We start from the raw sequence: 13637 nt of genomic DNA, 5'->3' as shown, positions 1-13637 counted from the left end.
AATTGGATTGGATAGTGACAGATCTGGGACTAACACTGGCCATGCAGTCCCTTTCATGGCAGCTGACTTTTGGTAACTGTCTTATTCTTTTACTTCCTCTTTTACTTTTATCTGATATTTGGAGTGATTTCATGCCCATGTAGATGACCAGTCTTGCAGCTGAGCCTCAAAGTTCCTTGAATTCTTCATATGCAGTGACTTTTGCTCTGACCCCACTTCCATCACCGCCTCCTATGGATCTTCTTATCACTTAACTGTCACATGTCTGAAATATCTCAATCTCTAAGTACAGCCTTCACTTTTCTCATATGCATTTCATTTTCCCTCCCTTTAAATGCATAGGACTTTCCTTTTCTGCCTCTATTTTCTCCTTGACAGCCCCCTCCTGTGTTCCCCTCTTCCCCACTCAGGTTCAACTGCATGATTCATCTAGTTAGCCAGTCTTTACTAATGTCCTCAATGCTCTTTATTTGTTGTTTTTCTTTGCGCTTATCTGACAAAAATCCAACTGAGTGTGTTGGCTTTCTCCATGCTTCTACCAGGGCTGACACAAGCCAATGGAGAACACCCCACAGCTGGGCTGATTGATGCCTCTACAACAGTGGTTCTCAAGGTGTGGTCCCCAGACAGGTGGTCCCAGACTCAGAGACTCTTGGAATGAAATACAACAATCTGTATTTTAACAAGTTCTCCAGGTAATCCTGATAGACTCTAAAGTTCGAAAAATACTACTTATTAAATCTTTGTCTTTAACCTCAATTGGCAATTAACACTAGCTGTCAATCTTTGTATGTTTTCTAAATTAGTGATCCTCTATGTTTTACATACTAGCTTCTTTAAATCTCCATTCTCCTCCAATCTGTGGTCCTGCCTGTCTCTTCTCACTCTCCAGAGATGATCACCCTCTGACTTATACAGTTTGTGCTTGAACCCCCTTAAACACCTGCCACCAAATCCTCAGACTTATTGCAGTTAGTTGCAGTGGTAGAGTGTTCCTGTTCATGTTGAGGGCCAGCCCCACACACCTGCTCTAGATTCCTTTCTCTTCAGCATTGGGAACTCTCTCCACTGGCATCTTCCACCTGACCGCATCACAATTTACATTCATACACTGGGGATTTTGATTTTAAGTGTCATAAAAAGCACTCTAGGATTTTAAGCAAGGGAGTAACATTATCTGATGTACATAGTTTGTGGCGATTTTTATCTTTCTTGTGTGGAGAATGGGTTGCAAGAGCTGAACCAAGAAAATCAGTCTGGCTGTAGTGGAGATGTAACTAGCTTTGGGTTATGATTTTGAAGTAGAATTAATAGGGGAGGGTGGAGAGAATCAAAGGTAATCCTAGTCTTCTTGGTTTTAAGAACTGTGTGGATAATGAAGTTGTTTATCAGAATGAGAAAGACTGGGAAAGGATAAGATAACTGGAAAAAAAATAATGTTTTGGTCATGTTGAATTTCAATTGTTTATTGGAGGAGATCTATGAAGAGACAGGCATCTAAATACATGAGTCTAGAATTCCAGGGAGAGATCAGGAATACAAATTTAGAGTTAGGAATTTTTTGGCCTATAGGTGACATTTAAAGCTCTGTTATTGAATGAAGTCATCCTGGAAAAGTGTGTAGAAAGAAGGTAGCCTATGACAAAGCCCTGGGCTACTCTAATATTTAAAATGGGAGTATGGAGTCAAAGTTTCTAACACAGGAAAATGGGAATGAGCAATTGGTATGTTAGGAGAATTTCTCAGAATTCTCCTAATCAATTCTCAGCCAAATTCTTCAGAGAAGTAAATGAAAATAAGAACAGAGAGGTAATCATTGGAAATGGCAACACAGGGGGCTCCAGAGGCCCTGGCAAAAGCACTCACAATAGAATGGTAAAAACAGAAGTCTGATTAGAATGGGCTGAGGAAATGAAGTTACTGAATTGGTCTGGCCTGAGAAAAAGCTGAAAGATCTGTTAGTCCTTCATTCTAGTCCCTGCTTAATAGATTCCTGAAATCAAAAACCATTCTAAAAAGTGACTTAAGTCCTTCAAGCTGATGCTGACTTTTGGAGAAATAAGGGTGGTTATTAAAGACTCTAAAGACTCTGAAAAGTTTACAAGAAGGTCCCATACAATTTAAACAGAACTAGAATGTTGAAAATCAATATAGAGCTTCCTAAATGACACGATTGATAGGGTAGTTACCATATCAAAACAACAACCACCATGACAAAATTAGTTAACTAACAATAGGTATTATAACAAATTGGAATCTGATATTACCTGGGATAAGTCAAGTTTCATATGATCAGTTCATAGATATTTGAGAGTTGGCAACATGTGCACACATACACACACATACTCACACTTGCCGCCCTCTCATCATTTTTATTAGTCAATCCCTTTAAGATAGTATGTTTAATTTCATGGGTGATAAAATATGAGAAATCGCATCCTCATCAGCATATATTTATGAAGTCCCTAGTGTACATACATAGGAAAGGACATTAGATATGAGCACTATGATTACAACAACACTGGGGAAATAAAACATATAAGGAATCAAGTCTTGGCTAAATCCCCAACTCATAAAAATTATCAAGCAGCACATGTTCTAAAGATGGTGAACTGGCCATATATCAAGGGTCATCTTAGTCTGCAGACTATAGAAATAACTGTTGGCCATACAACTAATAAAGATAATTATCACCAGTGAATGACACTATTTAATAAGAGAGGGAGCCATGTATTTTCCATTAGATGGTCGTTTGTTGCGAGAATATTATATCCACGTACAGTTCACATATAATTGCTCAAATGCAAGATTCCTTTCGTGATGGAGCATTTGGGAAAGAGAATCTTTCATTGCACTTTAACCATAACTAATCTCATAAATAATATTTCAATTGTCCGTTCATTTACTCTGTCATATTTAAGTTAACATGAATGTATTGAGCACTTATTATGTGCAAAGCACTATACTGATGTTGCCTTAAATATATGCATATAAGAATGAAATAAGCCCCAAATATTAAATCTTTATTTTAGAATGAATGAGTTGCTGACATGCTGGTGCTATTACCAAGGGGTGTGAACACCAAATGTTTAGTTCCTACCAGCTCATGACCCCCATCTTCATCGAAGTCCTCCTCTATCCCATCAGTCATCTCTTCTCCATCCGCATCTGGCCCTCCTTCAGCAGGCTCCTCTGTAGAGTGATCTGCATTCTCTGACACACATTCATCTTGGATCAGCTCTATACTCTCTTCCAATTGCTTCTTCTGAGCTTCTGGGGGGGAGAAAGCAAATGACTACTACCTTGGGTTGCTCATGAGCCATTTGGATAAACCATGACAAAACAGTCTATGAAAGGGTAAACTCTGTGTGAGGAAGGTAAGGTAATATTATGTTCCAGTTGAATTTATTCAGTCATGTAAATTATGTACCTATACCTATGTGTATTTTCATTTCAGTATACTTACTTTTAAATGGAATTATCAAAAATTAGGAAGTCCAGATGGTACTTGTATATAAAGAAATAAAGATTTACATAAAGAGATGGCTCTTCCTGGCTATATATATTCTTTTTTAATAAGAATATTCTCTCTGAGGAAAAAATACAGCAAAAACAAAGGGAAAAAATCAAATAAAACATAGAACTTGTTCACTAAAGGAGGGAAGATAAAGAAATTTCATTGACAAGTTCAAATCTAAGTGAAAAAGACAAAAATTCACTGAGGAAAAAAAGTACAAAAGTACATGCGTTGTCTTTCAGACAACTGTGAACAATACTCTGACATTTTAGAGTCTAAATTCTCTTGGCAGATGTGGTTAACTGCAATGGTTAAGAATAAAATTCTGGTGTTAGATTTACTAGCTTTGTGATGCAAAGCCAAAATGGTTAACCCTCCTTGTGCTTCAGTTTTCTCATCCATACAATTAGGATTACTACTTCTTAATTTCCAGAGTTTGGAAATAGTAAATCAATGAGTTTAGTACAGTTATTTGCAAATAATAAGTGCTCAACAAATGAAGCTACATTCTACATTAATAGAATACCCTCTAATTACCAGGGTGTGCACGTTCCATTTACAGAAATTCGCCCAGATGGGATTTATGCTGACAACATAATAATTATTTCCCTAGCGGTTGGTTTTCATTTCCTGTGAAAATATCAAGAAGCATTGGGTACTGAATAAACAAGATCATTTAATGTACCTCCTTCTCTAACTTATTCCTATGTATACGTGGTTCTCTCAAAAGCCTTGTGGTTTTCACTCATTTTGATTATGGTTATTTTACCAGACAATTATCCCATTATTTGATTTGAGTTTTAAGAGATGCTACATCTTAAGCTTATTTATTTATATTTTATGGCAATAAAGACTGTTTATAGAGCCAAATAAACTGAGGCATATTCATTCCTAGTCTTTTTCATAATGTGAGTTAAAAAGAAAGTAAGCATTGGTATACATATATTCTGACTCAGCACAAATCTTTTCAGACACAACTAACTTGTAAATCAATAAACTGATAAAAATGATGTATAAATAAGCAGGTATCCTCTTCTATAAGTTGTTTAAAATTTTAATAACAGTTACTCATATAAATACATGTGTTCTTGTATTTTAATTCTTCAAGTACTAAAGTTTATGCGTTGAGAATCAGGCAGAAGGGTAGGATTGTGCCTTGGTCCTGCTGTCAGAGGACAGGATTCTAGGTCAGCTTAGCTACTTACCAGTGGAATCATGCACAGTGGACTTGAGTCTGTTTTGGCCACTTGGTCAGGTAATTGGAACATAGTAGGTCAACCTTCCCTCATTTATATAAAAGCTTTCATAAAAATACCTACCTCTGGGGTTGCTGTAGGATTAACAGAGCTTATATTTGGGAAATGTTTTGCACACTATGAAGGGGGACTACATAAATGTGTAACTCTTACATACAAAAAAGGAGACTGCATGCTCCTCATTGTGAATATGTCAAGATAACAGCACCAGTAAGCACGGGATGAGAGGCTTGGGCAGATCAGGGAATAACAGTGAAAAACTTGTGGGGCTGAGGCTCCATTCCAGAGGAGGAGAAGAGCTGGTATGGGTCCAAAAAGGCTAAAAGTAATTACTACAGGTGTCTTAAAATGACAAAACCTAGGCTCTTTTTCTTCACGTTTACTTCCTACATGTAGACACAGACTACATTCTGTGATGCTTTTCTATCAACTTGTTAGTTTCCCTTTTCTCCATAGAACAACATAACTAATGTTGTGATGATGTAAATTTTGCTTTTAAAGCTATACTCTTTATCTGAGTTTCAGACACACTGAGTGATTGTCCCGATGAAAGCAAGTAGCATAAATTCCCTTTTCTCTGATGTCTACATTACTTTTAGCTTAGAAATTCCTATGAAGATTCTAAAGTGATTATTGTCAAACTTAACCAAAAGGGTTTAATCTGGAGAAGATGACCCAAGTATCTGGATTAAAAGGAAGGCAAATCAGAAAAAAATAAAATAAAAAATAAATAAAATTAAAAGGAAGGCAAAACAGGCAAATGATACAGACCAAACACATGCTGAACTTAACTGCTACTGAAAATTGCTAGGTTTTATTCATCTTGCCTTCCTTCCACGTATCGGTGTCCTTTACAGTTCTTGACCTTTAACCTACCTACACACCTCTGGCCAGCACCAACTGAGGGAAAACTGTGATGGGCAGACGCGTTTGAGCACTGAAGTTTTGAATCTTCTGATGTTAATCACACCCCATGCTTTACCCTACAGTCTTTACTACCACTGATGCCTTGGGCAGCACAATGTATCCGGCAAGGGAACTCTGGTTTCAACTCTTCCATCTTTGTCCTAAGAGTGACTTTTGTATTTATCACCTGGTCCCTCCCATTTTGCCACTCTATGTCACTATGCTACTTGTTAGAAATACCATTGCTTGGAATGCCTGGGTAGCTCAGTTGGTTAAAGCATCTGCCTTCAGGTCAGGTCATGATCGCAGGGTCCTGGGATTGAGCCCCGAGTAGGACTCCCTGCTCAGTGGGGAGCCTGCTTCTCCCTCTCCCTCTGCCTGCCCCTCCCCTTCTTGTGCCCTCTCTCTCTCAAATAAACAAATAAAATCTTTTAAAAAATACCATTGTTCTCACCACCTGGTTCTGGTATTTCAAGAATGAGAAAGGAATGGACGTTTGGGATTGAACGGTTATTACCCTATACAGTGAAAAATGTCTTGAATCTTACAACTTTTCCTAAAGCCAGGCTTTCTCAATTTTAGGTCATTATATTTATTTTTTCGTTATAATACATAACTGTACTTTTGCTTAGGATTAATATTATTTTGGAAATTTATTTGGTCTGACATATACATTTCTTCTCTAATGATTTCAGAAATATTTGTTCTCTGGGAACCCTTACTTTTTGATGTTGAAAGTAGTATTCTGTTTTTTTTTCTCCTCTGGAAAATCTTTGACCAAAGAAGCATGGAAGATTTTCAGAGAACCCATGTAGGATCAGAACTTAAAAGATGAGTAGCCCTCATTTGACTTTGTGTATCAATTTGTTGCAATTATGCTTGAAATCCAAGCTGACTCTCCTGATCCTCCTACTTGGCTGGGATTCCTTCTCTCCTGATCAACCAAAGCCCAGATCAAATGCTGTTCTTATTGTTAGTCTACTATATCCTTTTCTCTGGTGTTTACGTTTCCTTAATATTTGAGCTATCGTCTCAAAAGGTCATTGTCACAAAGGGGATAATATAGATGCTAATATTTTGTAAAGTGGAAAGTACAATACACATCAGTTATCAAGAAATTTTTGATTTGCTCTGTACCCCTTACCAAGTGCTTATACATAGAAGAGATAATATAAGCTATTAGAAAGGATACAGGATTTGAGATCCATAATTCTGTTAATTACTACTCCTATTAACTATGGCTTTCTTCTCTAAAAGATGAGCATGAAAATAACATCCTTCAGAGAGTTGCTGTGTACTTCAAGGAGGAAAAAGAGGTGAATGTGTTTCCGAAAGTGTAAAGGCCACACAAACATGTTATCATAACAGGCTCAAAAATAGTTCTTGAGTTGAATTTATATTGATTATTTGATTGCTACAGACAGTTTATGTCAAAATCATTCATCACTACTGACCATTAAGAGTCATACATTACAAAGACAATTTTGGCTTCATTTCTGTTTAGATAGGCATAGTGTTTTAATTTATTCTCTGCTCTTGTGTGTGTGTGTGTGTGTGTGTGTGTGTGTGTGTGTGTGTTATATAACATACATGGAACTCCTCTGACAGCCTATTTCAAAGGCAAGAGTGTATTAGAGTTCAATGCAAAAAAAACCTAGGACTTATCCTCATTCATCCATTCATTAACTTGAAAGTTAAATGTGTGGAAGACATTATTTGGTCTGAGAAAAAAAAAACAACCTTTAATTACAATGGTAATCAATTCATGGCAGTTTAACAGAAATACAACCAACCTGTGCTTTGGTAATATGTAGTCATCATAGATTTTTGTCATTACCTCAGTGAGAAATGTTATAATCACTAAACAATGATAGGTTCCAGGAATAAAATCACACATGAAAGCACATTTTGTTTATTAAACTGTTGGTTCACAGTTTAACAAGCAGTTTTGATCCAGCAATTATTTTGTTGAAATACAAACAAAGCAACTTGTTCTATTTTTTATGAATAATTAACTAGTTTTACTTCTACTAGAAGTGAGTAATATGTTTTAGTTTACTCCTGACTTTATAACATTCTCTTTATCTGCATAATTCTTTTTCTAGTTATAGCTTTTCCTTTTTATTGTGAGTGTTGAATGTATATGTGGTCTGTATGTGTGTGCATACATATTTATGTCTCTACTACTAATGTTCTTTGTGGCAGAAATATTTTATTCATCTTTGTAGCTCTGATGGCTAACTCAGAGCCTTATACACAAATGAAATATTTGCTGAATATATTCATGAATTGTTGTGGAACTAAAAAATGGACATAAATGTCTGGGTGTCAAATTCTTTTCAGAGAGTCAAAGTGATTGTTGAAATTGGCATCATGGTAGCAAAAATATGAAGCCACAGAGGTTAAAAGAAATATCCTTGCCACATTTTGCATGAGAGCCCCATACCACTAAGTCAAAGTAAAATGTGGGGTCTGAGAGTTTCTTAGAATATGGTTTGTTTTCAAATGGATAAGTCTTTAGGAGAAAAATAAAGTGTAAAGTCTGCAAGGGCTTCCAGGGGGAGGGCTGTTTGGAGTCTCTGTTGTTTTCTTTAAGTCAGAGTGACAGGTGACCACAGCATTTCTTTTGTGGGCGAAGTGAGTTTTAGATTTTTTTTTTTTTAAGAATGGATTAGGAACCAAAGCTAGCAGCTTATGCCTAAAAGATATCTCTAATATTACATAAATTATGGATTTCAACAGAAAAAAAGATTTATTATGGCTCCAAGTTAGTGCGTGCTTACAAAGCGCTGACCATGCAACATTCATTACCTATAGACCTTGAAACATCCTGCAGGGGAGGCTTCTTTATCATTTTACAGATGGAGATATAGGTGCTCATGGTCGCACAAACAGTAAGTGCAAGAATCAGAATTCTTGCTTAAGGTTTTCTGACTCTATAGCCTGGACTGTTTCTTAATATTTCTCTAGGAGAAAGGCCTAATATGATAGAGCTTTGACTCTCTTCAGTAACCAGACAATTTTAAATTAAAGAATGAAGAAGTCTGTTTAGTTAGGGGCACAGGCTCCAACTAAATAATGGCTGTCAAAGGGAAAGAAGTGCAAGTGTTAGGTAGGTGCTTCTGTTTATGGGAAAATGCCTCAGGCTTTAGAAAGCCATGAAAGAAAATAATTTGATATTAAATTTCAACCCTCCTATTCAAAAGTTTTTTTTGCACATCACATTTCTATTTCGAAAGCATTAGGTAATTGAGAAAACAAGTTAGAATTATTGGGATTTATGCTCAAAGCATTTTTATTAAATTCAGTTTGCTGCATAGCTATTATCATTAATATAACTTTGAAAATTGGTTGAGTTGGCAATTAAGTTTTTTGACAGGCTGGCTTAATTGCTAGCTAATTGCTAACTAAATTGTACTTAGCAGATGGTTGGAAAGAATGTTGATACAAAACAGTCACATTATTCATTAGAGCCAAGCAAGTACCCTGGAACTATTGTTTTTGCATACCAGTATAAGCCATATTTTTAAAAAAATTCTATATTACAACACAGTATATAATATGGATTTAACTCAATGATTCCAATAAAGGCTATTTAAAGAGATGCAACTTATTATGGATGGTAATACTAATAATGTCATAAATGAGCATCAGGAAAGCTACATAGGAGGATTGCTTTCCAGTTAAAATGTCAGTTACTTAAATACATTCCTGGAGTTGTTCTCATGGAGTACCCTGGATTGTTGAGGTCACCACAAATTCAATATAAATGATTTTAAAAATTACAGAGATACTGTGTTTATTTAAACCTCACAATAATTTTAAGGGATAGATATTAATCCCCCCCAATTTTATAAATTTCATAAGGACCTTTCCAAATATACAACTAGTAAGTTTTGGGACTAGATCTCTAATAGGATTGAGCCTAGTTCTGTTTGATTCTTAAGCCTGGGGCCTTAGGTGTTTTGCTAGTGTAGATCTATTTGCCACAAGGAAGATGAATTAAGGAGGAAGCAAACTAGAAGTGGGGAGACCAACCACCAGGTGAGGATTTGGAGGATGAAAATGTTCTAACTGATTTGTGGTGATGGCTGCACTGCTAGGTAAAATTACTAAGAAGTCATTGAATTGCACTCTTGGGATGGGTAAGTTTCATGCTATGTAAAATATACCTCAATAAAGTTGTTAAAAAATAAGATGAGTGCATCAGAGCAAGTGAGAGATGGTGAGGGTTTGGGTACACGCAATAGTATTGGGAAAATAGAAGGGATGGAGTAAAAAGATGCTGAGGTAAGGTTTTGCAACACTGGCTGTAGAAGGAATAGATGTTCAGTTTGGCAATTTGATTGACAGGATTTATGTAGTTGTGATGTAAACAGAGACAGGGCACAGACAGTAGAGTATATGAGATAAGAAAGTGAGGAGAAAGATTTCAATTTTGAAAGATGGTGATTGAGTTATTACCAAGGACCTTAATGTACCTCTCAGCTTGACCAAATTTTGACAGGCTTCTTCCTAGCTAAAGCAGCTCCTGACCTCTTTCTTTTTTCTTAGAGCCTTAACTTTAGAAAACTTGTGATTGTAAATTCTTTCTATGCTCCTTTGAGATGTAAATCTTTTACGACCTGTTTTCTTAAGCCTAGAAGCCATCCCTTTGAAATGTAATCATCAAGAAAGATAGTCTCTGTGGGAGAGTAGAAGCTTATCTTCCATAACAGTCAATCAGCAAACACAGATGGCCCAATACTGACAAGCCTCCATACTAATGTCCTCTAATACTTTTCCATTAGCTTAGCATTTAAAAATGATCCTGCCTTTTGTTTCAGTAGAGTTCAATTTCCATCCCATATTGTACTAGTCCTGACCCCTATTGCAATAGTCTAGAATAAAGTCTTCCTTGCCATTTTTAGTAATTGTTCAGTGCAATTTTTCTTTTACAACTATCCTAGGGATAACCACAAGAAGGTCTCCATCCATTAAGCAGAAGGAAAAGCTTTGATCCAGTTGCTAAACACCACTCACTCTCTTTTCATCCCTTTAAATTTAGCTTCTTTAAGACATTTAATTTTTGTAGTCAAATATTTCCACAAGACTTGTTATGAAAAATAGCACTCTTCCATTCCTACCTGCTCACCATTTTCAGTTCCTTAAAGGCTTTCCACTCAGCTCATTCTTTTAAATATATGCCCTCATATTTCTAAATAACATGTTTATGTTGCTATTTCTTAATCAATTTCATGCTCTGTCTGTTGATATCATACTTAGAAAGCTGAGGATTGAGTTCTCTGTCATACAGTCCCCACTTACCCCATCACTCTAGGGAGTTACAATATAAATTAGATTAGATAAATTTTCTGTTTTTAAATAATTTTAAGTATGTAAATGCTTTGTGCAGCTAAGCTATTAGTATATAATAATAATTTTTCTTTCCTGAACAATGCTATTTTCTTTGATGTTAAAAACTGCCTTAGGTTTTTTTTTTTTTTTAAATTTACTTCCCTATGTACTTCTATGTACTTGAGCAAACTTTAACTAGATGTGTAAATCTCATTTCGACTAATTCACTTCCCCACCCTTTAGCCATTCGATCAATTTCATCTTGAAAAAGTCTCTTCCAGAGCTTTTGAGTAGTTCTGATTCGGATTTATTTCTTTCTGGGCCCCTTGCACAGCTCATGCCAGAATCCCCTTTACCACCATCATGAGGATTCCCCTTGCTCTTACCTTTGGGTTTCCCTGCCTTGGGAGAGCCATGTTTCCCCTATCTTGGTTTACCTCCTTGTTTTGGTGAAGTACCTCCTTCAGTACTTTTCAGAGAAAGAATGAATTGGAGGTACACTTCTTGATATTTATATATCTGAAAATGTCCTTAATCTACCCTTACATTTAAGAGTGGGTACGAGGTACAGAATTGTAGCTTGTAAATGAACTTCCCTCAGAATTTTTAGGGCATGTTTTCATTGCCTTCTACGTTTCACTGTGGCAGCTGAGAAGCCCATTGGTATTCTGATTCCTGGTCTTTACATGGAAACTGTTTTCTCTCTTTTCTTGTCTCTCTGAAGTTGGTAGGACTAACCTCTTTGTCCTCACGTGTTCTGAAATATCATAATGAGATGCTTCGATGTGCACCTATTTTCATGCGTTGTTTCAGGCACTCGGCATATTCTTTCAATCTGATTAACTATGCTCTTCAGTTTTCTTTTTTTTCTAAAAAAATGTTTTTGGTGATCTATCCTCTTTCTCTCTGAAACCCTGTTATTCAGATATTCATCCAGTGATTTTCATATCCATATCCTCTTATTTCCTTATCTATTTTTTTCTATATTTTCTGGGAGAGTTTAATTTTGTCTTCCAGTCCTGTATTGAGTTATTTATTTGTGCTATCACATGTTAATCTCTAAAAGCTCTTTTCTCTGTCTTCTGAATATTCAAGTTTTAGTTTCATGTTCTTATTTCATGAATGCAATATCTTCCTTCTTTCTGAGTGTATTAATCGGTGTCTTTTTTTTCTTTTTAAAATTTTATTCTTCTGCACAATCTGTCTCCTCCAAACTCTTTTTCTTTTTCTTTCGTTTTCTGATATCTCCTTTTATATTAAGTGTTTTCTATTACTGAGTGATGCTTGTCCATTCATATTACCAGTGGGGTATTAAAATATCAATGGGCAGCTTTGTAAGCACAGGGATATTGTTTTTGCAGGATAACCTGGTTAACCATTTCCTTGGGTGGCACTTATGCCAGCATCTTAAATCTTTCCTTTCATATTCCCAATGAAAACTTCTAGTGTCTTGCCAGTTGTCCGGCAGCTGAGGGGAAGGAGAATGCTTGGAATTTCTACAGTAATTGTGTAAACTTTCACTTCTCTCCTTAATGTTTCTTAATGTTTAACGGCACTTAAATTTGTTGTTTACCAGCTCTGAGATCTGCTGTTGTAGCTTTTCTGTAGGAAATTTCATCAGCTTTCTAGTGGGTCAAGGATAGTTAGGAATGGTGACGTTGGAATTTGACTCCTCAACAGACTTGCAACCATTTATAACTTCTTTTCCAGAAGAATATGTCTTTAATTTTGGGCCTTTTGGTATTTCTGCAGTTAAAATTGGACCCAGATTTCTAGGATATGCTAAGTCAGGTGCATTTCTCCATCTGCTGTCTAGCTTCTAAAATTCTGTTCCCATTCTCTTTATGCCTAGAGGTTTTCATTTTTAAAATCCTATCATTTTAGTGCAGTTTCAGGAGACAGCAGAGCTCAATTCATGTATTTAATCCAATATCTGTAACCAGAAACATCACCAACTTAATCCAGAGTGCAAATGCTAGCAGCAAGGTATTCAGAACAGAAATAGTCACGTTATAGGTGGCAGAAATAGTTATGTTATAGGGAGCACATTATAGGTGCTCCAGATCATATCTGGAGCAATGTTTTCCATTCTGAGTACCTCAGTATATGGTTGACAAACTACAGAATGACCAGAGAAGAGAGACGACAATGGTTCAAGATGCAAAACCAAATTACATGAGAAGCAGCTGAAAAAATTATTGATATTTATCTAGAGAAAAGAAGGCTTCAAAGACGCTGTGACAAAAATTTGAATGCCGCTAAGTTGAACATCTATGGGCCAATTATGTTGACTCTCCGCTCAAAGGTTGGGGGTGAAATATTATAGCTCTTTTTAAGTATTTAATTGGCTGTTACATTCACAATGGATGAGACATTAGTTTGGTTTCAGGGGACATAAAATGGATGACCAAACCGAGTGAAAACAAAAGACCTTTTGGTTTGGTGACTTATAAGGAGAACCTATCATAGGCATCTGAGATACAAACGTAAACAGAGACCAACCAAGTAAATAACATTCATGTGTGAACTGGCTAAATAAAAATCTTAGCAAACTGAAAAGAGTATGCCATGCATAAAATGATAGCAATGTTGAAAGCTTCCAACTTTTCAAAAGCAGTTAT

General features: G+C 36.2%; 1 protein-coding gene across 11 annotated transcripts in view; it reads right to left on the bottom strand.

The window, feature by feature from the left end:
* The window catches only part of RALYL (RALY RNA binding protein like), a 682789-nt gene that overhangs the window by 28720 nt on the left and 640432 nt on the right, over positions 1 to 13637 (bottom strand). For 10 of the 11 annotated variants that reach the window (XM_073892721.1, XM_073892724.1, XM_073892715.1 and 7 more), the window contains one exon: positions 3101 to 3273. The exons of the other annotated variant lie outside the window; for it this stretch is intronic. In XM_073892721.1, the coding sequence (XP_073748822.1) occupies positions 3101 to 3273 (173 nt within the window). The remainder of the gene's footprint in view (positions 1 to 3100; positions 3274 to 13637) is intronic. 11 annotated transcript variants of the gene reach the window in all.

The sequence above is a fragment of the Callorhinus ursinus genome, unplaced genomic scaffold, assembly GCF_003265705.2.
Source record: "Callorhinus ursinus isolate GAN/ISIS: 27379988/994484 unplaced genomic scaffold, GSC_fseal_2.0 scaffold5, whole genome shotgun sequence".
Taxonomy (NCBI): Eukaryota; Metazoa; Chordata; class Mammalia; order Carnivora; family Otariidae; genus Callorhinus; species Callorhinus ursinus.
Note: the sequence above shows the minus strand (reverse complement) of the source record. Positions and strands in the feature narration are given on the sequence as shown.